At 42.8% G+C, this 27,680-nt stretch overlaps 1 protein-coding gene across 3 annotated transcripts; it reads right to left on the bottom strand.

The window, feature by feature from the left end:
* Positions 1–1,037: 1,037 nt before the first annotated feature.
* On the bottom strand, positions 1,038–26,387 carry SERTM1 (serine rich and transmembrane domain containing 1). Of its 3 annotated transcripts, XM_027557400.1 has the most exons (4): positions 25,861–26,079; positions 25,027–25,319; positions 24,009–24,074; positions 1,038–3,924 (listed from the first exon to the last, which is right to left on the bottom strand). In XM_027557400.1, the coding sequence occupies exon 4, from the start codon at positions 3,753–3,755 to the stop codon at positions 3,432–3,434; it is 324 nt and encodes a 107-aa protein (XP_027413201.1). In that variant the 5' UTR covers positions 3,756–3,924; positions 24,009–24,074; positions 25,027–25,319; positions 25,861–26,079; the 3' UTR covers positions 1,038–3,431. The 3 variants fall into 3 exon arrangements, with proteins under 3 accessions (XP_027413201.1, XP_027413200.1, XP_027413199.1); XM_027557399.1 differs by lacking the exon at positions 25,027–25,319; XM_027557398.1 differs by lacking the exons at positions 24,009–24,074; positions 25,027–25,319 and having other exon boundaries at positions 3,285–3,924; positions 25,861–26,387.
* Positions 26,388–27,680: the final 1,293 nt, after the last annotated feature.

The raw sequence follows: 27,680 nt of genomic DNA on the forward strand, positions 1-27,680 counted from the left end.
TCCTGAAGGACAGGGGACCTGGTGTTGGTTTGAAGTGGGAGCCTTGGGTGGGGGAATGGCAGACCTTAGGCAGCAGGTCTAGACACTGGCATTTTTCTTGGAGAATGGTTCATTTTCATTCACTGGTTCATTCATATGCTATTGCTTTCTTTTGGATTGTGGGAATAATCTAGTTAGGATACCGTGAAATACATTTTCTGTCCTTTTATAAATCTCGTTGGTGACCCCCATCCTCTAACCTAGTCTGTTATAGGCACACAAACTTGTGAAACAGGTACTTTTCTCATATCCCTCTTCCCGGGAGCCCAATGTGATGACAGCAGTTTTCCACCGGGGAGGGTGGCCTGGAGTTCAGCTGCTCCCTCATGGGTGGGGCTGTGAGCAGTGTCGGGGAAGGGGACACTTCTCTCAGAGAAACAGCCGTTACTTAGGCAGTAGTCCAGAGGGAAGACCTCCCTGGTCTCCACAAATACGCTCAGGCGATATATGTGACCCTGAGCTTCCGTGGTGGCTCAGATGGTAAAGAATTCGTGCAATGCACGAGACCCATGTTCAATCCCTGGGTCAGGAAGATCCCCTGGAGAAGAGCATGGCTATGCACTCCAGGATTCTTACCTGGAGAATCCTATGGACAGAGGAGCCGCCTGGCAGGTTATACTCCATGGGGTCTCAAAGCGCTGGACACGGCTGAGTAACTAACACTTTGACTTTCCTCTGCCACCGTGTGTCTCACTGACCATGAGCATCACCCAGGGTCCTTGTTAAAAATACCGGTTCTCTGGCTCCCTCCTGAGGTCTGGACTGTGGCCTGGGAATATCTCCTGAATAGTTCCCAAGCATCCAGGTGATTCTTCTGATCAGGGACTTTTGGAACTCACTGCCCCAGAGGGAGGGGACCCTTCAGGGGTGGGGAGAGGCTGGTGTTTTGACCACTCTTTATTGATCCTGCTTCAGTGAGGACTTGAAGGAAAAGCCTTCCCAGGAGAGAAGCTTGTGGACCGCCTCACTGAGAACAAACAATAAGAGAAGAGCCAGGCTTCCAGTGGGCTTGATTTCTTTATTTATAAACCAGTCTTCCAGCCTTCCTGAGCTTCTTAACACAAATTCATCTCAGGTTGTAGAGTCTGTTATCCTGGCAAGCTGGGAGTGATATTTTATGTCTTTGAATGTTGCTCCCAATCGCTAACCTTGAGAGCTGGAACCATCGTGGAGGGGAGTTGGGGGGTGGGGAAGGGAGGGGTGTGCCTGAAAAAAAAATTTTTTTTAATTAGTTTTAGTCCTAGAAGCCTTTAGATCTCTTCCAGAAGGAAAGTGTAAAGTTACCCCCTTTGAACAGGTCATTCGCAGATTATACTGTCATGTGGCAAATTTGCTCCTTTATTTTTTAAAATCAGTTCATCCGAGTCCTTTTTTCCTTGGTAACCAAAATAGCACAAGACTAATCAAAGAGCAAAAGTGATGATATAGATGCCTCTGTAATCCTGTGCAGCTTTCACACAACTCTTAATTGGGAAGGGTGTGAATATACATATACATATATATATTATATATTCTATGTTGTGTACAGACACACACACACACACACACACTGAGAATGCTAATAATGGTCTAAAATAGCAGTTTTTCCAGTCCAGCATTTATAGTACATAATAACATTGTAACACACTGCTGTGCTTTAAATGACAGCAGAGGGGAAATTTTCACTCATTATACATTTTAGGGCTGCAACTCTGTGCAGGTCTTATAGTGTTTGGGGGGATTTTTGATACATAAACCTTCCGATATGGTCAGATTTCAGTGAGGCTTATGGGTTAAAAAAAAAACAAAAACCTGATCCTCACTGTGAATTCACATCTCTCTCAGCATTTTAGAATGACAAAGGTATGCCCTGTAAAAATGGTGCATTCTTTACCCCACTCCAGTTCTGGATGGAGAAGCCATGCAACCAAACCAAAGGGTGGCTTTAAGGCCCCACCACTTCAGATTATTAAATATTTTGGATAAGAAGTGTCTAGTTGCCCTGGGCAGATAGGGCCATGCTGATGCAGGGGCTTTGCAGAATGAATACATTCAATGTTTACACCGTAGACCACTGATTTCAAAAATTATATTAAAATTCTTACTCTTAAAACGCTGCAAAGGAGCAAAGCTCTTTGCTTGCTTTGTTAGTTTTTTGGGGGGCAACTTGAGTCCCTCCATATTCCATGTCTGTGCTCTGGAGAGTGCTTCCTTTCATGCACAAAGCCCCTGAGTTCAACTGTGCTTGGCTGACCACAGTATAGCAGCCCCCTACCCAATGTGAGTGTTTACAGTTTTAAACATAAATCCACATCCTGGAATCCTAATGTAGAGTATTATGCTAACACACAATAATGAATTATCAGAGACATGTAACATCCACAGAGTATATAACAACATAACTATTAAGCAATGGAGTCTTCTAAGTTTTGCAACCTAATGTGAGAGAACAGACATCTGACATCTTGGAGTCAATATAATTCTGCACTGAGCTTATGAAGACTGTGAAACTGAATAAAGGAACATACTTTCACAACCACGAGGAGTGCAAAATACAACTAAATGAGTATTTTCCGTATGTATGATTCCCACTGATGGAAATTATAGATACAAAATAAAAATTTCCAGTGTCTGTTCTGGTGCCTGTCTTAGGAATAGCAACAGCAATTATCACAAAGAATTCCACAAACATAGAGTCATTAAGACTATAACATAAGTAGGAAAAAAAACCCCAAAGCAGAAATATGTTACAAACAGCATCATAACACTTATTTGTCTTGCTATTAAAAGTTAAAGTCTTCCAGAACTTCTCCATATATGACTTAATTCATCAATAAATGTGATTTTCATTGGTTAAAGTGAAATGAAATAAAACACTTAGCATATTTTTGCCTCTGGCTGTAGAGATGTTATACATGAAATCCAAACTGATTTTTTTTTTTAAACTTGGTGTTTTCCACTTTATCTTTAAAATATGTAAAATATCTTCTACATAGCTCAGACTTCACTTTGCCAGTTTCTGCTGGCTCCGTTGGTTTCATGGTTTTGTAAGAGAAACAGAAGTGCAGAGCCCTGACCCTGACCCAGCTTCCTCTGCGAGGCCGCCTCAGGTGAGTTCAGCCTCAGGTGTCCAGCAGGGTGGCCTGCCCCACCGAGAAGCCAGCTGCAGGTTCATCAAGCGGTCTGGGTGAAATTCCTCACCATGCAAGCATTTCTGTCAGCATCAACTCCTACATTCACAACAAAAAGCATCATGAACAGAAAAAGAAATCAGGGCTGAAGGAGGAGAACCAGGTCTAATTGGTGAAAAAGAACAACATGGGCATTTCTTTCCTGAAGTGCCTGCTTCCTGTGATACTTCCCCTGAGGGAAAACTTCAGCAGCCACGGCACTGAAAGATTCTTCCATTTTCTTCAGGAGGAAAGGTTCGAAAAAGTGGACCTTTGCGAGGAAATACTGCAGACTTCCAAGTTGGTGAAAGAACTCCCAGCGTCGCTTGGATACTCCGGGTAGGAGGAACTGGAGGAGATGATATTTTTGAGCCTCTGGAGGGCGATGATTAAAAGCAGGAGCAGAAAGGCTAACAGGCTGAGGAATATGGACACATAGATGTAGACATTTGACAGGTGGCCCGAGGACGGGTCCACCGATGTGGACAGGGATGTGGGAAACAGCTGGAGGAAAGTTCCGTTCTCCACACTCCCCGAGAATGCAGAGGAAGAGTCAGGTTCAGACATCTTTACCGAAGGTCACAGAATGCACAGTGTATGAAAGTCAGTTTCACACAGGGGTTAAAAGGGACAGAATCAGCATTCCTTCTGCTGTGATAGCCTCAGCAAACACTGCAGCACAACAGAACTTCTCAGTTTCCAAGCAAAGGCGGCAGGTGCCAGGTGTCCATTGACACTGCAGAAACAAAGACAAAAAACCCCAGACAACTGAGTGCATTATTCAGAAAGAAGTCACATTAACTCTCATTTCCAGTTTTAATTTCAGCATGGCTTAATTATAAAATCCATCGGGGAGGGAAAAAAATGAAATCACTTTCCCAGGAACAAGTAATGTTCCTGACTTTATGTTACAAATGATGATATAAAAATGCACTTTTATTTGATCTCATAGTACCCTAGGTGCCAGGTTTCTCCAAAATAAAAAGGAAAGTACATTTCTGGTGTGTTCCATCTGCTGAGATTTCAACAGATGCTCCAAGCCTACTCTGAGAATAGGACCCCAAAAGTTAGCTGCAAACCCTCCTCCTCCAGAAAATGAATTCCCTGCACTGTCCAGCCCACTAGCACAACTTTTTTTGACCAGTATTTCCTTCTAGCATGCTTTGGAGAATCACTGCACGTGTCAGCTTGCTTCTCATAATTTGCAGACTTGTTTATAAAAGCGTATCTCTTTGGGATCAGGGGTCATTCCTACATATTTGTTTCCTTTTAGGTCTACCTCTGTATTCTGTTCTGCATATTTTAGGCATTGAATTAAAAACCTTTAGATTGATAAAAGTTGGATTTCCTCTTAATTATAGAAAGAGTACTGGGTTTGCTGTCAAGAGCCTTAAGTTTGAGGCCTGAATTCTCCTTTATCTTTGGGAAGCTAGGCAAATTACCTAGCTTCTGAGCTTCATTTTTCTCATCTGTAAAATAGTATAGTACTGCCCCAACTGCACACTGTGTTATGCAGGGATCAAGATAGACAGGGAAGCACTCTGTGAACTGTAAAATTGGGCCAAAATGAGCTCAGTGTGTGTGTGTGTGTGGCAGGGGGAGGTTCATCTGTATGTGGGGTGTATGTGCATGTGGTATGTGTGTGGGGTATGTGTGATGTGTGTGTGTGTGATATGTGTGGTGTGTGTGTGTGTGTACATGTGGTGTGTGGGGGAGTGAGGGGTGTGATGTGTATGGGTGTGTGTGTGGGTGTATGGGTGTATGTATGGGTATACGTGCGGTGGGGGTGAGGGGTGTGATGTGTATGGGTGTGTGTGGGAGTGTACATGTGCATGTGTGGTGTGGGAGGGGGAGGTGCATGTGTATATGTGTGATGTGTGTGTTGAATACAGGGAAAGAAATGCTCTTGGCCATGTTCCCCTCCTTATGTGGTCCCTGTGAGGAACGCCAGAAACAAAGTGGACGGAGCCAGGTGGGCATCCTGGGAGGGAAGGTGTGTGATTCTGCAGGCTCCAGGCGTGGGTGTGGGTGCGGTGTGTCTCTACCACCCTCGCGTCCATGACTGGAGAAGTCCCAGCCAGCTTCTTCTGCCTAGTCAATGTGGGGGCGAGGGAAGCAGCCTGAGGGAGAATGATCCCTCTGATGGATGACTCTGTTTCCTCAAATCCAGCAAAGATGCTCTTCCTAGCTCTTTATGGCATTGGACCATTTGGTTGTAAATTTCCAGATTTCCTTGCATCAGATGTAGTGAAATGCTGCCTCTGTACCCTGGCTTTCCCTTTCCCTAACCTCTGTCCACATTTTACCTTGACAACTTTCCTTTCCTTCCATTCCTCAAATCTAATTAAGTGACTGATTCCTTGAGGGGCTGACAGCGGCCGCTGTGGCTGTGGCTGTGGCTGAGCGGCACTAATGATTCCCAAGAAGGAGGGACCCTCTGAGAGGGCTGCCCTGGCGGCAGTCAAGCCAGCTAACAATCTCAGTGACTCCTCAGAGGAGGCCATGGGACAAGCTCTTAGTATTTCCTAAAATAATGAGACTCCCATTCCTCATTACACTTTGGTGATTTTAATTCCATTAGGCTGCTATAGGCTCCTAAGGATCCTTTGAAAAAAAAAAAAGGATCACAGTGGGACTGCAAACGTGTTCCACTGATCTGGTAGTAATACCATGCCTTATACAGCAGAAAAGTGCCCTAGCCATTCATCTGTAGGGAAAATAGCAGCATCTCAGAGACATCATCCTGGAGAAGGGAACGGCTACCCACTCCAGTATTCTGGCCTGGAGAATTCCATGGACTGTCCATGGGGGTCTGACATGACTGAGCGACTTTCACTCAGAGACAGCATGGTGCATAGGAAAGAATCGTGTGGACTGAATGGAAAGAAATATTCAAGATGTTCTGATAAGACCTCCTAAGTCTAGCTGAGGAAACTAAGGACAAAGATTCTGTCTTGCATTGATATGACAAAAATAAATGTATCTAATTAGAAGATAAGCCAGAACTTCCACCTTTTATACCATCCAATCTCAATTTTCCTATCCTTTGATAGTAATGATTTTACTCCTTCTTTTTCTGGCATCGGTAAGAAGGTAGGGGCTGTGCATTTTGTGTTGTTCTTCACACAAACTAGTTTGTAGGAGAGGCAGAGCAGGAATTATTATTTCCATTTTGCAGATGAGGAAACTGATCAACAAAGAAATTGTGATTTACTCAGGGTTCACAACTAGTCAGTAACAGAGGACAGAGAGGAACCCATGCCTGAACTGTGTTCTTACTTTCCTCAACTGTGGTAGGAAGAGAAAATGACGACACTCGGTTAGTTCCTACCTGCCACTTACTTTGGACAAGTTTACAGTTCAGTCTTGATATTTGTTTTCCCATCTGTCCAATGATACCTTTTCTACCTCTCCACAAGCTCCTAAGTTAGGATGTGACACTGTGTCCAAAATCATGCTTTGAAAATAAAAAAAGTCCATCCAAGTAAAAGACCAGTAGATATAGGTCTTTCTCAATCCCTCGAAGGACTAGAGGGACTTCCAGGTCTCTGCTAGTCCAATAACTGACACGTACAGGTCATACATTCAGCCGAAATTGGCTGAGTTCTCTAAAACCACCTTTGCTACTCAGCTCTGTATCATTTTCTGGAGGTGAGGTTGGAGGCACCGAATCAGTCACTGGCAATTCAATGATAGAGCTCACAACTGGCTGCCAGACTAGTTGCTAAATCCAAGGTATCTATTTACAATGTAAATATTCCAAGAGTACGTTTCACCTCCTGAAGATCACCTTCTTTGAGACAAAAGCCCATTGTGAGCCTCAAGTGTCTATGGAAGAGTTTATGGCAACTGAGGCTGAGAATGTTTGGGGAAAGTGTCTGACCTTCCAAGTGGCCTTGGGAGATAATGGTAGAAATGAACAGATGACAACTTGCATCCTCATTCAACATTTCACAATTAAATATCTTCTCTAAATATTCTTCCCCGAATATTTTAGATTTACTATTACTTTCAGAATACTACCTAATTTAAAATGACAGATCTACAAACTTCATTTCACTCTTCTACTCCAAAACAATAGAGTGTACACACTGTTAGAATCATTTTAACTTGATGACATCACTTCTTATTTTCTTATGGATGTCTTAAAAATGGATAACTCTTTTTTCTCTCTGGTGAATGTTTTGAGTCTGTGTATAATGCTGAGGATGACCCAGAGTGTATGTGTTTAGTCACTGAACAGTGTGAATGAGGCTGTAGGTGGTACTTTGGAAACAAAATCAAACAAGTGTGTTTCAAGATGCTGCTTCTTGGGTTGTTTCTCCCAAACAGATTAGGTTCAAAGGAAAAAAGAAAGCGATTTCATCTGAAATGCATAGCCTTGACCCATCCAGGGGCAGCGAGAGCAGACTCTCATTTCATGTGGCACCTAAAGCCATGTGAGGATTGAGATGCATTTTTTTTCCCTCTGACCCATTCTCAGAATTTTTTTTTTTTTTTGAGAAAGGAAGAAGAGACAGATTGCATTATAAGTGAAGATCTGGGGAGATGTTTCAGTTCATGATCAGCCAGCTATCCCTTTGTCTCTTGGAATAGAAAAATGTGCTGGGAAGAAGTCTACAAGCGAGGAAGGATGGGCGTGTGATCTCACTGTGAGTCCGGTGGGGTGGGGAGTCAGAGGAACCGCACAGCTAAGAAAGACCTGGCGGAGGGGGGCGGGCCTCCGTTGCACGTCACTCAGTGCCCAGCCTCTGTGACTCCTCTGAAAGAATGGAAGCTTTCCTTCCCAGGGGGTGATTATGAGGACTGTGAAGCTCTGAAGGAGCAAAGCATACTCTCTGCTGTGTGTACCTTCCTGCTTAGTGAAAGGAAGGAGATTTGATAAGCCCTCATCTCTGAGTGCTCTCCCAGAAGCACTGCAAGACCCCTGGGTGGCCAGCTTGTGGGAGGGGCCTCTGCCAGGGTCTTGACTTCTACAATACAGTGGTGGATTAAACCCAGCCTACAGTCAGCCCCCAGTCTGGCACAGCAGTCTCTGAGTTTCTGACCTTTATTTAAATACATTTCTATGTGAATAGCAACTCTGTGAAAGGTTTTTTTTTGTTGCTGTTGTTGTGGAAAACTGGGACAAGCTGCTTTGTTCCCTTGTGGACATTATTTAGAGTGCCCTAGCTGTTAGGATGTTGAATCAACAGTTCATCGTTATCATGCCCTGCTGTGTCATTCTCCAAAAGGTGGACCTCCCAAACCATTAGCAACAATTTGATACAGTATTAACATGCATGGTAAAGGCTCTTTCCAGGTCTACAAATGTAAAATGTAATTGTATAATGTAATGAATAGTTTTAGATGATATATTTGATCCCTTTCTTTGTAGGACATGTAGAAACTACCATTTCCAGAATCTGGAGGGGAACTTATCATATCTTAGCACAGTTGTTTCTAGTTCTACTTAGAAAAGAACATGGTTTATATAGGACCTTGAACTTTCCTTTACAATTTGCATGATTTTCTTTTCTCTTAATGCTTTTTCTTCACCTAGTGGCCTTTTAGGTCATGCTAGGTAAGAGAAGGTAGGTGCTGACAATACATACTTTAAATGCAAATCTTCACTTGCAGTCAATGGCAAACACTTACCCCTAGGCTTGCAATAATGAAAATAAAGTTCATTATATTACTACTAACCTTATTCAAAGCTGATTAAGCCCATCCATGCATGTATGCTAAGTCACTGCAGTTGTCTGACTTTGTGACCTCATGGACTATAGCCCACCAGGCTCCTCTGTCCATGGGATTCTCCAGGCAAGAATACTGGAGTGGGCTGCCATATATTTGCTTATTTGAGAACTGCTCCTGCTTAGTCAGTACAGTGCTTTGGGAGAAGAATTTTGTGTGAAAATTAGTGGAATCTCATTATGATTCCCTGAGTCAGCACAATAAAAAATAAAACCAAGTAAAGAAAAAAACTGAGTCTATCTGCTATTCAATGTGGAGTTAGAGAGCCATTTCTGAAAAGAAATGTGGAGAGATGAAGTTTCTGGATAACGTCCTAGAATTCATGGTCTGGTCTGGATGCATGTGTGCTAAGTCACTTCAGTCGAGTCGCATCCAACTCTTTGCAACCCTAGGGACTGTAGCCCGCCAGGCTCCTCTGTCCATGGAATTCTCCAGGCAAGAATACTAAAGTGGGTTGCTATGCCCTCCTCCAGGGGATCTTCCCAGCCCAGGGATGGAACCTGCATCTTTTCTGTCTCTTGCATTGGCAGGCGGGTTCTTTACCACTAGTACCACCTGGGAAGCTCCCCTGGACTGGATAATGGCAGCCAAAAATTAAAATGAACAGTCCTCTTTATTTGTAGTTCAAAAGAATGATGAGAAGATGTAATCAGAATTTCTTCATAGTACTCTGGTGAAAATTAAAGAAGTGTTGGAGTAACAGCTTAGTATCTGTGATTTATTTTCAAAACCAGTTTCTAGGGTAGGTCATTAGGTGGCTTTGGATTCAGTCCAATCCCTTATTATCTCTCTTTACCTCGGTGATGGCTTTTATCTCTCTGGATTAGCCTCCGGCTCAGTAAAATATTTCCTCGGCAAAATAATTAAATTATTTTCAGAATACTTTTATGTTAGGCTAGTTATTTTGTTCTGATTCTTTAAAAAATAGTTATCCACATAAGGTATAATTCACAGAATATTCAGAATATACCTTTCTTGATATGCAAAATAGTGTAGATTGAATGAAATTAAAAAATAAAAATAAACAACACAAGAAACTATTTCAAAAGGAGATAGGAACCTAAGTGACCATCTATCTTGTACAGCCTCAAAAGCAATTATAGATAGGAGTTCCCTTGCATCTATAGCACTGTTTTCCTGGGGAAATCAAACTATTATTTGTAATAAAGTTTTGCTACATTCTTGTGAACATTTTTATGCCAAAATCTCTGCCTTAGTAAGAATAATTATTTTTAAATGATATTCCATTAGAAAAAAGAAAGTTTAAGTGGATAATTTTCTGGACAATGATGCATGATGCATGCATTCTCAATCGTGTCTGACTCTTTGCGACCCCATGGACTACAGGCTGCCAGGCTCCTTTGTCAATGGAATTTTCCAGGCAAGAATACTGGAATGGGTTGTCATTTCCTCCTCCAGGGGCTCTTCCTGACCCAGGGATCAAACCTGAGTTTCTTTTACCTCCTGCATTGGCAGCGTATTCTTTACTACTGTGCCACCTGGGAAGCCCCCATTTTCTGGATTAAAAAGGTCAAATATAAAACCAGTATTAGGCATAGTATTTTTGTGATTTTGTAATGATGTTTAGAAAAGACCAAGAAGGGGTCTACCCTGCACTTTGGGAAAATTGGACTCATCTATGTTATTAACACAATGAATCAAATCAAAATGAGAAAAGTGGCCACTTAAAGGTTGAAGGAAGCAGGAACTGGCTCAGAAGTAGCAGAACATGATATGTAGTCACTTTCAGGGAGCAGGAGAAAAGATTATTGGCTATACACTTGATTTAAAGAAAAAGCAAACCGTCAGAGAAATGACTTGAAGATCACAGGCAAAGTTGAAATGAATCAGTGTGAAGAAAGACGGTAAGAAGCCAAGATCGACCTTTCAAGATGTTACAGAATTTTTAATGAGGACTTTGAGGTGCAACTCCCTTCCTCCACTCAGCTCTGATCATTTCCAATTTTTTAGAAGAATATTAAGAAAAATATATATTATTTTAATTCTTGGAGCAACTAGTATACAAAAAAGCTTCCTTATTTTTTTTTAACATTTTTAAATTTTATTTTTGCTGCCCAAGGGCTTTGTCTAGTTGCTGTGAGAAGGCTTTCTCTAGTTGTGGTGAGCAGGCTGTGGAACACTGGCTCAGTAGCTGTGGCGCATGGGCGTAGTTGCTCTGGGGCATGTGGAATCCTCCCAGACCAGGGATCAAACCTGTGTCCCTGCATTGCAGGGTGGATTCTTAACCACTGGATGACCAGGGAAACCTGCTTGCTTATTTTTAATAAGACGAGACATGTTTTAAAAAATTCTCAACCATGCTCTGGTTGGAGAACCATGCTCTGGTTGGAGAACCATGCTCTGGTTGGAGAATGGCATTTCCTTCTTTCCCATTGCCTTTCATTCTATCTCCACAATTAAAATAATTTGTATTAAGTTTAGTTTTTGTCCAATCAGGAAATGCTCCTAACAGTCTCCTTATGGAGTATGATATTTGGGAAGATTTTGTTCTTGTAAACTTAATTTTGCAATTGCCATAAGTCACTTTTTTAAACTTTTATAGGTAGACCACAGGGTATTCCCGGTCAACTCTCTCAGGCTCCAGGGGCCTTTGAGTGCCCCTAAAACTATTCTAATGAGACAGGGAAGAGCTTGGAAATATGGGATTTCTATAAGCTTTGATAAAGTCCACCCTAAATTTAAGCAGATTCCTCTGAAGTAGGCAACTATGGGCCACTGGGACCATGCAGCATAAGAAGAAAGTAAGTGAGCTTGTACAACTCCTGACCAATGCCACTCTATTCTCTTGTTTCTATTGTTATTTTCCTTTTTAAATACACATTCTTCTTTTTGTGACTAACCTGATCCCTCTTTCTCTACATTTCCTTCCATCTCCCATAGGTATCTAGGCAAATGTGTTCAGTGAAAACTTTTCTGATGGCATATGCTTCTGTATATGTCTATTACTGTTTTGTGTATACATTATCTTGTAATTTTTCATCTGTATTGTAAATTTTCCAGAGAAGGCAATGGCACCCCACTCCAGTACTTTTGCCTGGAAAATCCCATGGATGGAGGAGCCTGGTAGGCTGCAGTCCATGGGGTCGCTAAGAGTCAGATATGACTGAGCGACTTTGCTTTCACTTTTCACTTTCATGCATTGGAGAAGGAAATGGCAACCCACTCCAGTGTTCTTGCCTGGAGAATCCCAGGGACGGGGGAGCCTGGTGGCTGCCATCTATGGGATCACACAGAGTCGGACATGACTGAAGTGACTTAGCATTGTAAATTTTCAGCTTATAAGAATGGATATGTAGTAAATGTTTTATTCACTTCATAAATTAAACCCCAAGCTTAATTTTCCATTAAAATATCTTGGTAATTGAGGCATATGGAAGACAGAAAGATAAATTATCTAATATATCCACTTATAAAATTTGCACCTAAGAATATGCCAAAACCTAACAAACCATTCTCTTATCTATAAAAATCAGGTATACAGGTACAATTTGAAAAAAAAAAGTGATGATATAGGTTGTTTGAAAAGAACTTCAGTATTAGCAAATTAATTAAACAGGCCATGATTTATTTATATTTCTCTGTTGACAACTATAGTCATGTATTTGTTTAAACTAAGATGCTTTATAGCCTCTTCTTAGAAATGGACTGGACTATGACAAGTATGTGTGTTTTAAGTCCTGCATTTCCCAGCAAGGACTCAGGCTCACAGAGTCTTCCATCTGATGACATTTTCAACAAAGCATTTACTTGAATTAATAAACCATCGCCCCTCATAATACAACTACAAATAGAACCTTAGTTGATTACATAGCGTGTACGCTGCCCAGCCCTCCTGGATATTAGCCCAGTGCTTAGCATAATTCATACATATGGATTCTACTAAATACATTCTCTCATTCTTCCAGTCCTCCATGGCTGAGAGTCAACGTATGATGATGCTTTCCACAGTGAAACGGGTATTTAAAAATAATAATGCTTGGTAATTGGCAGCTTAGGCAGGCTAAGTTTTGGCTACAACCAGTTTTGGCTGTATGACATTATTTAGTATTCAGCTGAATACTCAGAGAAGAAAAAGTAGGATGCAGATGTCGAGATTTATCCTCTAATACAATGAAAGATCCTTGGGCCCATTAAAAGGAAAAATAGCTTTGTTATAAAGGACATTATTATGACAACTGGGGAAATTTGGGCATAGACTGTACATTGGATAACTGCATTGTAGCAAAGTTAAATTTCCTAAGTGTGATATAGGAGGACGTTCTGGTTATTAGGAAATACATGTACAAAGTAAAATATCACAGTAGCAGCAACTAACCTTCAAATGGTCAGCCAAAATAAAAAAAAATTAGTATACACACACATACAGAAAGAAAAGATGATGAAACAAATGTGTTAAAATATTAGCAACTGATTAGTTAAAGGATATATAGGTGTTCATTGTTATTATTCTCATAGTTTTTCAGTAGGATTGGTGATCTTTAACATATAAGTTAGGGAAAGATGGTTTATCCCCAAGGGTATTAAGAAAATATATTTGGTATAATATGCAGTAAGTCAGTAAAAATGTTAGAAGCTTCTAAATAAATACAGTGATTAAGCCTGACTTTTCAGTGGGCTTTGGAGAAGTTCAAATATTTGCTGCACCATCAGCTTATGATGCCCAGAGGTACAGGAAGTGAAGTCTCAGAGAATGAGAGAGAGGAGGTTTAATACTCCTAGGGAACTAGATCCATAGTGGCAGGACAGGCTGCCTGAACACCAGGAATGGTGACTGGCCAGCCAGCCTTGCTCATGACTTCACTCTGCCGCCACTCACTGGTCTGAATCTCTGTCTGGACCTCCAGATGAATGTAAGGTGTTCGATGTTCATCTTACGTCATCAGTCATCCTCAGAGGCAGCCCAGGATATCTTTCCTGCACTTTAAATACCCAGTCAAAGGGAGGGGCTTTGTAGGTATCCTGATTCAAGAAAGAGTAGTTTTCTTTTTTAAAATAATTGAGATATAATTGACATATAGCTTCCCAGGTAGTTCATTGGTAAAGAATCTGCCTGCCAATGCAGGAGATGCAGGTTTGATCCTTGGGAAGGGAAGATCCACTGGAGGAGGAAATGACAACCCCTTCCAGTGTTCTTGCCTGGGAAATCCCATGGACAGAGGAGCCTGGTGGGCTATAGTTTACGGGGTCACAAAGAGTCAGACATGACTGGGCAACTGAGCATGCATTACTCTTTAGTATAGCAGCAGTAACTGACATATAACATGGTATTAGTTTTTGGTTGTACAAAAATGATTAGATATTTGTATATTGCAAAAGGATCACTACAAGAAGATAATATGTGCTACCACCCACAGTTGTAATTTTTTCTTAATGATGAGAACTTTTAAGATATTAGCAACTTTAAATATACAATGCAGTAGTATTAACTACAGTCAACATGACAAATGTTATATCCCCATGACTTACTTATTTTATAACTGGAAGTCTGTACCTTTTGACCACCTTTGCACATTTCACACACCTCCCGCCAACCAACTTGTTCTATGAGCTTGTTTTTGTGTTCTTTAGATTCCACATATAAGTGAGATTGTGTGAATTTGTTTTTTGGTCTGACTTGTTTCACTTAGTATACTGCCCTCAAGATCCAAGAGAGAGTCATTTTCTATTGAAGGCTAGTGTGTTGGCAGGCTCTGGGGAAGGTCACTGAGACTCCCAATAGCCAATGAGGTCCAGGTTCCACACAGGGCCCACAGGAAACACAGAAGCAAATAAACTCAGCAAAAGCGGGAAACTTGATTTAGGCATCAAGCATCGGTCTTCAAACTCCAAGTTCAGCAGATCAAAGAACTCATGCTTCCTGCATCTCAAATCTAGCAGCCACCTCCCTGATCGCTCTGGTTTGGGTGCGTCCTAATACTATTGTGGCAAGAAGAATAAACCCAAATACGTGAACTCTCTTACAGTTCAGGGTCTGCATCTTTTGAAATAGGAGCCAGTAAACAATTTTTAAAGAATGAAACTGCTGCTTCTACTACTGCTGCTAAGTCGATTCAGTCATGTCCGACTCTGTGCGACCCCATAGACAGCAGCCCACCAGGCTCCCCCGTCCCTGGGATTCTCCAGGCAAGAACACCGGAGGGGGTTGCCATTTCCTTCTCCAATGCATAAAGCGAAAAGTGAAAGTGAAGTGGCTCAGTCGTGTCCGACTCTTAGCGACCCCATGGACTGCAGCCTACCAGGCTCCTCTGTCCTTGGGATTTTTTAGGCAAGAGTACTGGAGTGGGCTGCCATTGCCTTCTCTGAAGAATGAAACTAGTCATTGAAAAATGCAGCTGCAAATTTTTTTAAAATATGGAGCATTGACATTAATAGTGCTTTTCTTTAGTCATAAGCAATCATATGACTGAGGCTCTAGGTAGGTACCCTAAATTGATGAGTACCAGATGAGTCAGATTTTAGGCAGAGGTTACATAAAACACCAACCATATAAGGAGACAAAGTGCCCTCTCATGGCTCTGAAATTACTCTTCTACCAGGATTCCCAAGTTCACCAGCAAAGGCAGGAGACAGAAATGAGGACAGTGTGTCCTTCATCAGGAAAGCATGTTCCCTCAAGAAACTTCCCATGGTCCTGCTAATCCTTTGTGTAAACAGAGCAGCAGAGCTTGCCTTAAAATTCTCTCATTCATCCTTCCTTTTTCTCTCTCAGGCAGCACAATAAACTCAAAAGTCTGGCTAACAAAAAGAATGTCTACGTGTTCCTTGTAACATGGAGCACCATGACACGGCAGACTATCAAATGTAGAGGAAATCAAGTCCCTGGCAACCTGTTATTTGAGATAACAACCCAGGACTAGAATTTGTCAAAGACAATATGGAAGCAATAAGCAAATATAGGCTCAAATGCTCCCAGAATGTATTTCACTTTTAAAAATGGGAAGAGGTCAAACTGGAAAATAATTAGTCATTATTTGTAGAAAACAGACTACCACACTGCTGGCCTATATAAAAGACTTATACATTCTTTTAAAAGTACAAATAAATATGGCTTTACTCATGAAAATCACGAGGATCTTTTATACAAGATTTATCAGACTTTGGCTTTGCCCTTTATGAAGGTTGAGCTCTCCACTTTACCTTTCAGGCTGTGTGCTTTGTGTTTTTTTTAATTAAATTTGTAGGAATACCCTTAATCAGAAGCACGCATTCACACATCACTCATTTCTCTTATATCTGAGTGCTTTTTTATTTCAGTGTATGTGCACTGGATGTAGAGGCAACATCGTGCCAGAAGAGTGGTGAGAAGTAGCAGGGGGTGGTGCAAGGATCCCCAGGTCATTGTGGAATGAAAGGAGGTCTTCAGAATGTGACAGGCAGAGGAAGCTGGATCTGACATGCTTGTATAGGAGAAGGGATGTCCAGATAAACGAGTTTGGAAAAACAGCAGCACAATGAATGACAGCAGCTGATATGTATTCAATAAAAGCATATACTAGTTGTGTGTATATGTGTATGTGTGTGTGTGTATGGCACAGGGGTATTTTCTTTAATCTTCACAAGTCTGTACTGTAGTTATTATTATCCCTTACCTTGCTTTAACCAATGAGAAAATTAAGGATCAGAGAATTCAAAAGCTTGCCCAAGGTTACCCAGACACTTAGAGGCCAGACTGGAATTCAAATCTATATCCCCATGTCTCCAAATTTTATGTTCATTCCATTTCTTCTCTCTGGGGAGGTTGAAGATAAAGGAGGAATACATTTGAGACCTGTGGTCATCAGTGATGCTTACATGTTTCTGCTGTCCCTCCCTCTGTCCAGGCATGTTGTACGGCTGCGTGTTTCCACCCCCTCTGAAACTAGGGTGGCCACATGACTTGTTTTGATCAGTAAAATTTGCGGAAAATTTTACATGTGTTACTTGTGGGTATAAAATGCAAGACTACATGTGAGATTTGCCACATGCCTTCCCTCTGCTCCAATCACTGTGTGAATTTGCTTCTCTTGTGGCTCAGCTGATAACGATTCCGCCTGCAATGCGGGAAACCTGGGTTTGATCCCTGGGTTGGGAAGATCCTCTGGAGAAGGGAAGGGCCACCCACTCCAGTATTCTGGCCTGGAGAATTCCATGGACTGTATAGTCCATGGGGTCACAAAGAGTTGGATATAACTGAGCAACTTTCACTTTCACCTTTCTTTCACATGTGAGATTTGCCTTCCCTCTGCTGCAATAACTGTGGATTTGGGCCAGCTTCTGCCAATCTGGGTTCCTGGGTGACCAAAGCCAATGCATTCACCCCTTTCTGGTTATGTGAGCACTTAGTGTGAACAATAAGTAGACTTCTGTTGTTTTAAGCCACTGAGATAACTCGCTTATTTTGTACTGTAGCATAATCTACCTTCTACTGACTGACTCACTATGACAGCAGAGGTTACGATGGTATATAACAAACTGACTTTAAAGCAGTCAAATTCTGAATAATGGAGAGCTGCATGAATTGCTATATATTATATTAAAACTCTCTTTTGGCACTGCTAAGAAAGAAGGTTGTAAAGCATGTTTTTGGTTAGCTTTAATTTCATACAAGAGTGAGGTTTAAAGGAATGAGAGTGAGCTATTGATACAGCTACACACATTCCCTGACAAGCTGGAGCATTTAGTTCAGTTCAGTTCAGTTGGCCAGTCATGTCTGATTCTTTGCAACCCCATGGATAGCGGCACACCAGGCTTCCCTGTCCATCACCAACTCCTGGAGCTTATTCAAACTCATGTCCATCGAGTCAGTGATGCTGTCCAACTATCTCATCCTCTGTCATCCCCTTCTCCTGCCTTCAGTCTTTCCCAGCATCAGGGTCTTTTCCAATGAGTCAGTCCTTCACATCAGGTGGCCAAAGTATTGGGAGTTTCAGCTTCAGCATCAGTCCTTCCAATGAATATTCGGGACTGATTGCCTTTAGGGTGCATGAAGAGGTGCTATTTTATATGGACAGTCCTGCCCAGCTGTCGCTTTAACCTGCACAAATGGTTTCAAGAGGGACTAAAGTGAAAATGAAAGTCACTCAGTCATGTCCAACTCTTTGCAACTCCATGGACTATATAGTCCATGGAATTCTCCAGGCCAGAATATTGGAGTGGTAGCCTTTCCCTTCTCCAGGGGATCTTCCCAACCCAGGTCTCCCGCATTGCAGGTGGATTCTCTACCAGCTGAGCCACCAGGGAAGCCCAAGAATACTGGAGTGGGTAGCCTATCCCTTCTCCAGCAGATCTTCCAGACCCAGGAATTGAAGAGTCTCCTGCATTGCAGGCAGATTCTTTACCAACTGAGCTATCAGGGAAGCCCTCAAGAGGGACTAGGGGAGAGACAATAAAGACATGAAGACTAACTCAAGACCCCTAATGGATAAAACAACTCATTATAAAAATAATGGGATAGTGGTAGTGACTTTGGTTAAGAAAACTATTCTTTGATACAATCAATGATTAACTCAACAACTTGTTAACCATGTACTATGTAAGGTAAGGTGATAAAATATTACTATATGTGCATGAGTCTAATGCACATGCATATTTTTATAGTGACCATCTTGATTAAAAATTCTAAAAATCCTCTCTTATATTACCTACCTTATATGTCCCTTGTTACATAGCCACATGCTACTTTTCCAGTCTCATTTTTCTCTTGTCTCTGAGAATGGTGTTCCAGGCATATTAAACTATTATAGATTCCCCATATATTTTGAATTCTTATATTTAATTCTTATATTTGTATGTCTTCTCCCCAACTCCACCCCAAATCCAATTTGTTCATTCTTTAAGACTCTGCAAACCTTCCTGCATCTGCCTCATCTGGTAATTCACTCGTAATATAAATCCCTACCTATTTTTCTCTTAGCAAGTTTCTGGCTCCTTCTTCTGTATTCTCAGGATACTTTCTATACCTTTCTACAATAGCATTTCTCACATTTTATTATACTTGTTACATTTGTTGACCCACTGGTCTGCTTTGATAGACTATGTACTCTTAGAATAGAGGACTAATCTTTCTATCTATGAATCAGCAATCTCTATTATAAAGATTCTCAATAAGTATTTGAAGGAATTAAGGGATCAAAGGGTAAAAGAAATGAGAAACTTGAAGCTTCTTGGAGAGGTAGTTTCTATCTATTCTACTTTTGGATTCACAATAATATTTATTGAATGAAGGAATAAATGATCTTGTATTAAATCATACTGATAAGGCAAAGGGTAGCTATTCAATAGTGAAAAAAAATGATGAACATGCCCTAAATTTATAAATATTTTAGTTAGGGCAATAAAATGAATAGTTCCATGCTCCAGAGCAAACTTGGACCATACTTTTATCAAGCAATTGTATCTCTCAACAATATTCAACAAAGATTTTATTGAGTTTCTTGTCCACCAGGATAATGGAGGAATCTGCTGTCAACACTGAAATATATTATCATGAATGTAGTTGCGTGGCTGGAATGAATGTATTCTGAAGAGCACAATAAAAATCAAAAGGGAGTTTACCATAGTGAATCAGTGAAGATGTGACTGGATATGGAAACAGGGTGCATTGTTTTTTTTTTAAATATAAAGTCTATGATAATCCCATTCTTTGAAAATCACCAAGTCTCATACAATCACAGTCCTTGTCTCTCTGCTCATCTGTGGAAGTAAAAAGGGTCAAGGGCAATACGCTGATCACTGTAGGGAAGGGTATTATAATTAGCTGCGTACAGGAACACTATGTTTTGTGGTGCTATTAGTCTCTCTGTCTCAAAGTTAAATATACCTTCCGCTCAAAAAAAACACTAAAAAAAAACCAATTTCAATAGAAAATGAGCACAGGAAGAGAAAATGTTTACATTTTTACAAATTTCTCAATTTAACTACAAAGCCCACCTTAGAGATCAGTGCTACTATTCAAATAGCCACTTGACTCCCTCAGGAATAGGTGGGTTATGAGTCCTTGTGGGAAAAGGAACTTCAAAGCACTGCTTCCTTCAAGAAGATTTTACTACCAAAAAATCATCCAAGCTAAAAAGTCTGCTTTCATGCCTTATTTGATTTATATTCTGGCTCAAGTTCCGTCTCTCCTGGTGAATGAGTAATTAACAATTCAAGCGCTGGTGCGTGAACTGTACTTTGAGTAGCACTTCATCTCAATTGCAGCCATGGTAATGTGAGCAGTGATCTCCCCAGCAGTATTGTGTTAGGAAACTGATCCAGACTTCCGCTTCTTAGAAAATAATAAAAGGGATGAAAACAGTGGAGCACAAAAGGAGCAAATATTTTCTCTCCTCATTCACTGAACTAACTTAAGACACTTTTCATGCATCTAACACATTCCTTCTTTCCTGCGTTTACTCTCAATATTGACTTTCCTCCGTGAAGGGAAAGTTATATGTATTTAATTATACATTAAAGGATAATGGTTTTTTTTTAATAGAATCAAAGAGTTGGAAGTCCTTAAAAATCAAGAAACTGATGTTTCTGAAAGTTAACTGAATTTTGAAGGTTATTGATTATACTCCTAATGGAAAAAGAAGGCAGAAGAAAGAAGCCACAAAATGAGAGCCTAGGACTCCTTTCCCATTTTTAAATCCAACTAACTCAGCTGGGCTAGGTGGCCAACAATAGGAAATCAGATGAAAAACAAGTTAGTCAATTTCTTTTGTTATCCAGAGGTTAATTCATGATACCAATTGAAATATGTGCCAGGCACGGTCCAATGGATAAATAAAAGATCAAACTTGATAGAAATGATAAAGTGATGAGGACAGAATGAAGGATTTTGGAAACTATTCCGTTGAATCAGGCCACCTTTGTTGACAAGGAATCTTTGAAGGTCTGAAAAGCATCAATCAATATTACACTGTCAATCTGAACAGCACGGTGCCCTTAATCTAGCACTTGAATCATGAAAACTGAGGTCAACAAGCTCACCAACGACTTTCTCATGAGGAATTGTTAGAATAATCAATTGGTTGCCAAGGCATGTGAGAAGCAAGAGGGATAGTATTGGTAAGTATTTTATTTTTTGACCTGGGTTCCATCTGCATGGGTGTGTTCAAATTGAACACAAAAAATCATAAATTATGTGCTTATGACTTGTGTACTTTCACTATGGATGTTAAGTAACAATAAAAATTATCTTTTTAAGTGGGAAAAATATGTTGGGCATATAGAAGATACTCTGGATCACAGTGGGGAATATCTACTACTTGTTGGATGTATTACTGAGTCCTTTCTGTTTTATTGAAGAAATGCACAGCATTGGGATTTCTTTGGAAGGAATGATGCTAAAGCTGAAACTCCAGTACTTTGGCCACCTCATGCGAAGAGTTGAGTCATTGGAAAAGACTCTGATGCTGGGAGGGATTGGGGGCAGGAGGAGAAGGGGATGACAGAGGATGAGATGGCTAGATGGCATCACTGACTCAATGGATGTGAGTTTGAGTGAACTCCGGGAGTTGGTGATGGACAGGGAGGCCTGGCGTGCTGCGATTCATGGGGTCGAAAAGAGTCGGACATGACTGAGCGACTGATCTGATCTGATAGGTCAATAATACAAATAATAAATCCTGAGAATTTACCCTATAGGGAAAAATAAGACAAATTTAAAGGGTGCACGCACAAAGATGTACTCTGTAGCTGAACACTGGAACTACCAATGAGTCAAAGATTGGTTAAACAAATGATGGCAAGATTGTACAAATAGGGGATTCTGGTATAATCAAAAGAATTATGTTTTCTAACATGGAAAGACGCTGGACATGTCTGGCAAAGTAAAAAAGTAAACTTTAGAGTTGTGCATAGTATGATTCTGTTTTTATAAAATGATTACCAGCCTGGCTGTTGCTGCTATGTATGCACGTGCACACACACACACACACACACACACACACACACACACACAATTTTAGTGACATGCAAAAACCAAACCAAACTAAACTAAAAGAGATAAGAGGTTATGTACCAGGTTGCTAACATATGGTTTTGTTAGCAGGTGATATTATGGGTATGTTCACATTCTATTTTGTGCATGTCTGCATTTGAATGTTGGTACAAGAAAATGAATCTTAATCAGAAAATGCAGGTATTTTCATTAAGAAATAGAAATAAAATTTAATAATAACTTATGCAGTAAAATATTCCTGATTAAGCCCAGAACTCTTTCTCTTTCTCCCCTTCCTTCTTTTTTGTAACGTATATGCTTAACACAAGCCTTTAAAGTGGTTCATATGTACCTTTTATTTCAAAGTTTAAGACTCTCAGGCTGAGGCCAGTAAGTCAACCTGCCCAAAAAGACGTGACTGTACTTTCTGTTACAATTGCATTTTACAGCATGTTCTGAATGTTCTGTTTAAGCAACGAGAAGAGTAAGTCCCTCTGCTATGATCCTGGTCACAGGAAAAGTGAAAGTGAGTAAGAACCAAACCAGCATGATTGGCAATAGTTGGCAAATTGCCGGTCACATCTGATGAGTACTAGATGACCATGGCAAAGGAAAGCTGCTGTCTTGGCTACCCCAGGGGGCAAATCTGTCCTCTAAATGTTCCCTGAATGAATATCTTTAGTGTTTTGACTGTGATTGAAGTCAACTTCTTGTCTTTGTGAGTTTGAAATAGGTTCTTAACAGCCACCTATCCTTTTGTTTTCCATCAAAAACTGTATTCAGGTCTGTTACCTTCTTAAGTTACACTTTTTAACAACTATTATAGGCTTATAATTTCCACACCTGTTCACTATTGTCTATAACAATGTCAACATCAAGATCAAGCCTGTAATATTGTACAAATAATAAATCTGGACTGACTGAAAAGTGAAAGAAAGTGAAGTTGCTCAGTCATGTCCAACTCTTTGCAACCCCATGGACTGTAGCCTACCATGCTCTCTGTCCATGGGATTTTCCAGGCAAGAGTACTGAAGTGGGTTGCCATTTCCTGCTCCAGAGGATCTTCCCGACTCAGGGTTGAACCTGGGTTTCCCGCATTGTAGGCAGATGCTTTACCATCTGAGCCACCAGGGAAGAGTCTGATCTCCCATCTTAACACAACTTATGCATGTATGTTAAGTCACTTCAGTTATGTCTGCCTCTGTGCAAACCCACAGACTGTAGCCCACCAGGCTCCTCAGGCAAGAATACTGGAGTGGGTTGCCATGCCCATGGGATCTTCCTGACCCAGAGATCGAACCCATGTCTCTTATGTCTTCTGCATTGGCAAGCGAGTTCTTTACCACTAGCGCCACCTCAGAGAAGGTGATGGCAACCCACTCCAGTGTTCTTGCCTGGAGAATCCCAGGGACAGAGGTGAGCCTTGTGGGCTGCCGTCTATGGGGTCGCACAGAGTCGGACATGACTGAACCAACTTAGCAGCAGCAGCGCCACCTGGGAAGCCGTTACAACTTCAGTTCAGTTCAGTTCAGTTGCTGAGTCGTGTCTTAACTGTTTGCAACCCCACAGACTGCAGCATACCAGGCCTCCCTATCCATCACCAATTCCCGGAGCTTACTCAAACTCATGTCCATTGAGTCAGTGATGCCATCACAACTTAATAGAGGACAATTTAAAAGTTAGGAACTCAGAAAGTATTTATGACAGTCTCTCGTGTTCCTGATGTGAATTCAGACACTGTTTTGGCTAGATTGTGCCATTTCATGTTTAGATATACTATTAAATTGTATATGGCTACTTGACCATTCAGAACCCTCATTGTTTTGTTGCCAAAATTTAGTGTAGACTTAACAATGACGGTGTCTTGGTTCCAAAGGTGAGCATGGGTTCTATTCATAGGGAACTCTTGAAGGAGTCATTCCGTGTCATGAGACTGAGCTTCTCAGAACACTTGATCCCACAGAGATATCTACTACAAGTCAGAATCAGAGGTGCTGAGGCCCTAGAATGTGGCTCAGTAGTCTGCTACCCTGGACCTGAAAAGGCCAGTGGATGTACAGATGTACACCAGCACATTATGTATCTCTTTACATCACAGACATCCAGGAAAATCTGCTGAATTGAACTAACCAGCGGCAGAGAGACAGAATGGATCTTACCTTCGGTGAGGCTTCTTTAAAGAGAACCATAAAGGTGTGTGTGGTGAGCTCTTCAAAGCGCTTTGCCTTTATGTAGAGGAATCAAAGATAGTAAATAAATAAGCCAAATAAATAATAAGCCTCCAACCCAAACACAGAAATGGAACACTCCACCCATTTTCTGGAACTCACTATTCCCAGACTACTTCTGAGGTTGGCAAACAGTTCCCCATGCCTGATGCCCAGCATTTGAAGGTGACTGGGGCATCCTCTGTGGGGCTGGTGTCGATGCAAGACAGCCTCACTAACACTTCAAAAGGCCATTTGTCAATACATTATAGATCAACTGTGTGCGGATTATTAAGGGTGTGCATGTGTGTGCGGGGGTTAGGGTGGGGGTAAAATGCCTTTATATTTAGTAAAATAGTGCCAATATATTTGAGCATGCCTCGGAGCCAGATCACAAATAAGCTAAAACTAGTTAAATATACCTTTTTTTGTCTTTTTAAGGAGGATGCATTGGGCTTAATGCATTAGAGGGTTAAACCTTTGAAGAAAAGGGTATCACTTATTTTGCCTCTTTTCCTGTTGATAGGCAACTGTCTTTACAGTGAATCTGGAAAATCTAAAGTGAAAAGCACCTGGGGGAAAAAGAAAAAAAAAAAAAAGGCCTTTCGGGGCGTGGTCCCTATGGTGGGCCCGGGAATGCTCAGGACATATCGCCGCCTGTTTCCCGCCCTTGGCACCTGTAGTCTGGACTGAATTAAATGCGAAGGCTGTGAGACGTCCTGTAGCCGTCCGATCCCATTCTCGCCCGCAAAGAACCACCCAAGTGCTTACTTCAGCACAGAATTTTCCAAAGGAAATTTTACAAGCAGAGGAAATGAAGGACAGTAAGAAACGGACCCCATCCCTGGAGTCTGGCACCAAACCCAGCAACAGCGGAGCCCCAGGCGTCTGGCGGTGGAAAGCGAGCGGGTGCCTGGGACTCAACGAGACGAGTCTGTGAATGGAGTCCGATGCTCCCCGCAGGACTCACCTTCCTCCTCAATTAGAAATCAGACAGTCTGCCCATGGTCCACGGACCTCGTCAGGAAAACGCGGGATTCCAGCGTCTCACCAGATCAGGGAAAACGGGGAGGAAGCCGACGCGTTTTCCAACAACAAGGACTCGGAAAACCGCGACTGGGGAACGGCAGCCTGTTCCGCGCCAGTAGAACTTGCTCGGATTTGGAGCCGCCGGGGACCGGTGAAGACGCACGCGAGGCAGGTAAGGTACAACGCGGGCGGTCAGTGTGCGCGCCGCGAGTCCTCAGGAAGGGAGGGGTGACCCTAGAAATCCAGGTGGGCGCCCAACAGACACGAACGTGACCGCACACACCGCAAAGGCGAGAATAACCTTTCTCGCAAAGGCGAGCGTGCACCGAGACACACTCCGCAAAGTGTAGAAGTGCCTGCACTTTAGCGGGGGAATCAACCCATCTCTGCAGCCGCAGACGCGAGGGCAGACATCCCCGGCGCCCCGTGTCCGGGATAGAAGCGGGTCATCCCGGGACCAAGGACACGGCGTCCTACTGTAGCCCCGAGGAGTTACCGGAGAATAGGCAGAGACGGGCAGCGGAAGCTGCTTGCCTGCGCGAAGGGGACACATTCGGGGGTGACCAGAACAAGGAGCTCAACCGCTGGGAGCCTGGGAGAGTTGGCGAGGGAGGTCGGGAGGAGCGGAGTCTCTGGGACCCGAGGCCACCCCAGGAGAGGAGTCGGGGTGCCGGTGGCACAGGGCAAGCCCCCTCCAGCGCTCGGCACCCCGCGCCTCCCCGGCTCCCACTCCTCTGCCTATGCTCGCGGGCGGCGTCGGGAGCCCCTCACTGACCTGCGGATCGGGGCGCGCGGATGTCCCCTGCCGGCTCCCGAGCTCGGGGTGGGACGGGCTGCGTCGAGCTCCTCGCGGGCGCTCCGGGTCTCGCCGATCTGCGCAGGAGAAGCGGTCGGCGGGAATGGTGGAGCGCACCGGTGCTGCGCGCGGCTGGGGCGCACGGGCTGGCGGCGGGCGCAGCGGGAGGCTTCCCTCCGCCCGGCAGCCGCACAGCCAATGGCGGCGAGCGGGGCCCACTCCCCGCCGCCCCCCAGCCGCTGCTCGGGCGGACACTCTGTGCTAGGACTGGAGCCAGGCTCTGGCAAGGGAGGAGCTTGCGCCAGCGTCGGAAAATCCTAGAGCGGGAGGAGACTCTTGCGCAGGGAACCCCATCTGGAGAAGGCAGATGTGGTGGCCTCAACTTTTGTACGTGTGTGTGTGTGCGCGCATGCATTAAGGGAGGCGACTGGGGACTTAGGGACCTTTCTCTTCAGGCAAAAGCATCTACTTTCTGACAACTCTTCCCCTCTTTTGTGAATCCCACGCAGCCCCCATTCCAAACCACGAGTCTCGGTGCATCACAGGAAGCCCAGCTCTGAGCTGCGTTGGGGGCATCGCCCGGTCCTGTGATGTGCCTCGCCTCAGACCTCTCTCCTCCAACGTTTCTCTTCTTCCCCCTTCCGAGACCTTTGCCAGATCATCAGATGAGATGAATAGGATTGCAGTTTCCATCACTGACAGGGAGACAGGCAATCCTAGAAATTCCCTACTGGGCCACTGGCTCAGAGAGTCACACATCTTAAAAGAACTCTATACAGGGAGCCTTTAACTGGTATGCTTAACACCGATTACCGCTCAGCCCTGTGACCTTCCCCCAGTGATTCTGGATTCCTGTTTTTTCAACTGGAAAGCGAGAGGCTTGGATGATTTGATGTCTGAGGTCTCTTCCACTTTGACAATCAACAACCCAAGTGGCCCTCTGGCCTCTATGGCCTGCGAAGGGCTGAGCCCTGGGAGGTGTCCCTGGCGTGGCCTCCGGTCCCTGCTCTGCCTGCCGGGCTGCATTCACCTTGGTGTCATCTCCCTGATGAGATGGCCAGGAGCACAAATCAATATAAAAAGATGCTGCTCAAGCCTTGGTGACCATGTAAATTTGCCCAGATACTGCCACCTACCAGTGCCCAGCTCCTGCGGTCATGGTAGCTGTACCCCTGTTCAGTGGTTCTCCAGGTAGAGGCCGATGGGGGTGGCAGGCTTAACTTAGAGCCCCCTTTGCTAAGAGAGCAAAGGCTCTATCTCTCCCATTTCCTTCTCCAGGGAGATTGTCCATATGTTCATCTTTTCTGTGTGACTCTTTGCATATAGGATCCAAAAAGCAGGATGCTGGAATGAGTTGCACTATCCAGAGGGCATATTCGGAGACGTGTTTTCTCGCAACACACCTGCCTTTGTATCCTGAACTTTACTGTCCACACGCTACTTTCATGAATTGTCCTACATCCACTTACCACTTGCTCTATTAGGTACTTAGATTTCCATTTAGCCTCCTCGTAAGCAGTGACATCCATGAAATCATTGCTTTGTTATAAACCAATTGTATTTCAATACAAAATAAGTAATAAATAATCTGTGAGGATTTTCTTGGTGTTTCCTGAACTTGGTTTCCTAGGGCTGCTGTAACAAATTTCCAAAAACTGTTTCAAAACTGATGTGAGAGGCAAAGCTTCTCTTCTATTAATTTTTAAAAATTTTCATGTACAAATGATTTAGAAAATGTTAATTGTCAAATCTGTCTTCAAAAGTAGGTTGGGCACCATTCAAGGTCCTGGGAGTTTGTG

Source organism: Bos indicus x Bos taurus, chromosome 12, assembly GCF_003369695.1.
Source record: "Bos indicus x Bos taurus breed Angus x Brahman F1 hybrid chromosome 12, Bos_hybrid_MaternalHap_v2.0, whole genome shotgun sequence".
Taxonomy (NCBI): domain Eukaryota; kingdom Metazoa; phylum Chordata; class Mammalia; order Artiodactyla; family Bovidae; genus Bos; species Bos indicus x Bos taurus.

Excerpts from the sequence above, each read along its gene's own strand:
- SERTM1 (XM_027557398.1), bottom strand. The coding sequence starts at position 26,296 with ATGCATGCGCGCACACACACACACGTACAAAAGTTGAGGCCACCACAT. Across the intron at positions 3,925-25,860 it reads CCGCGCGCCCCGATCCGCAG|TGTCAATGGACACCTGGCAC; the intron begins GTCAGTGAGGGG and ends TTGTTTCTGCAG.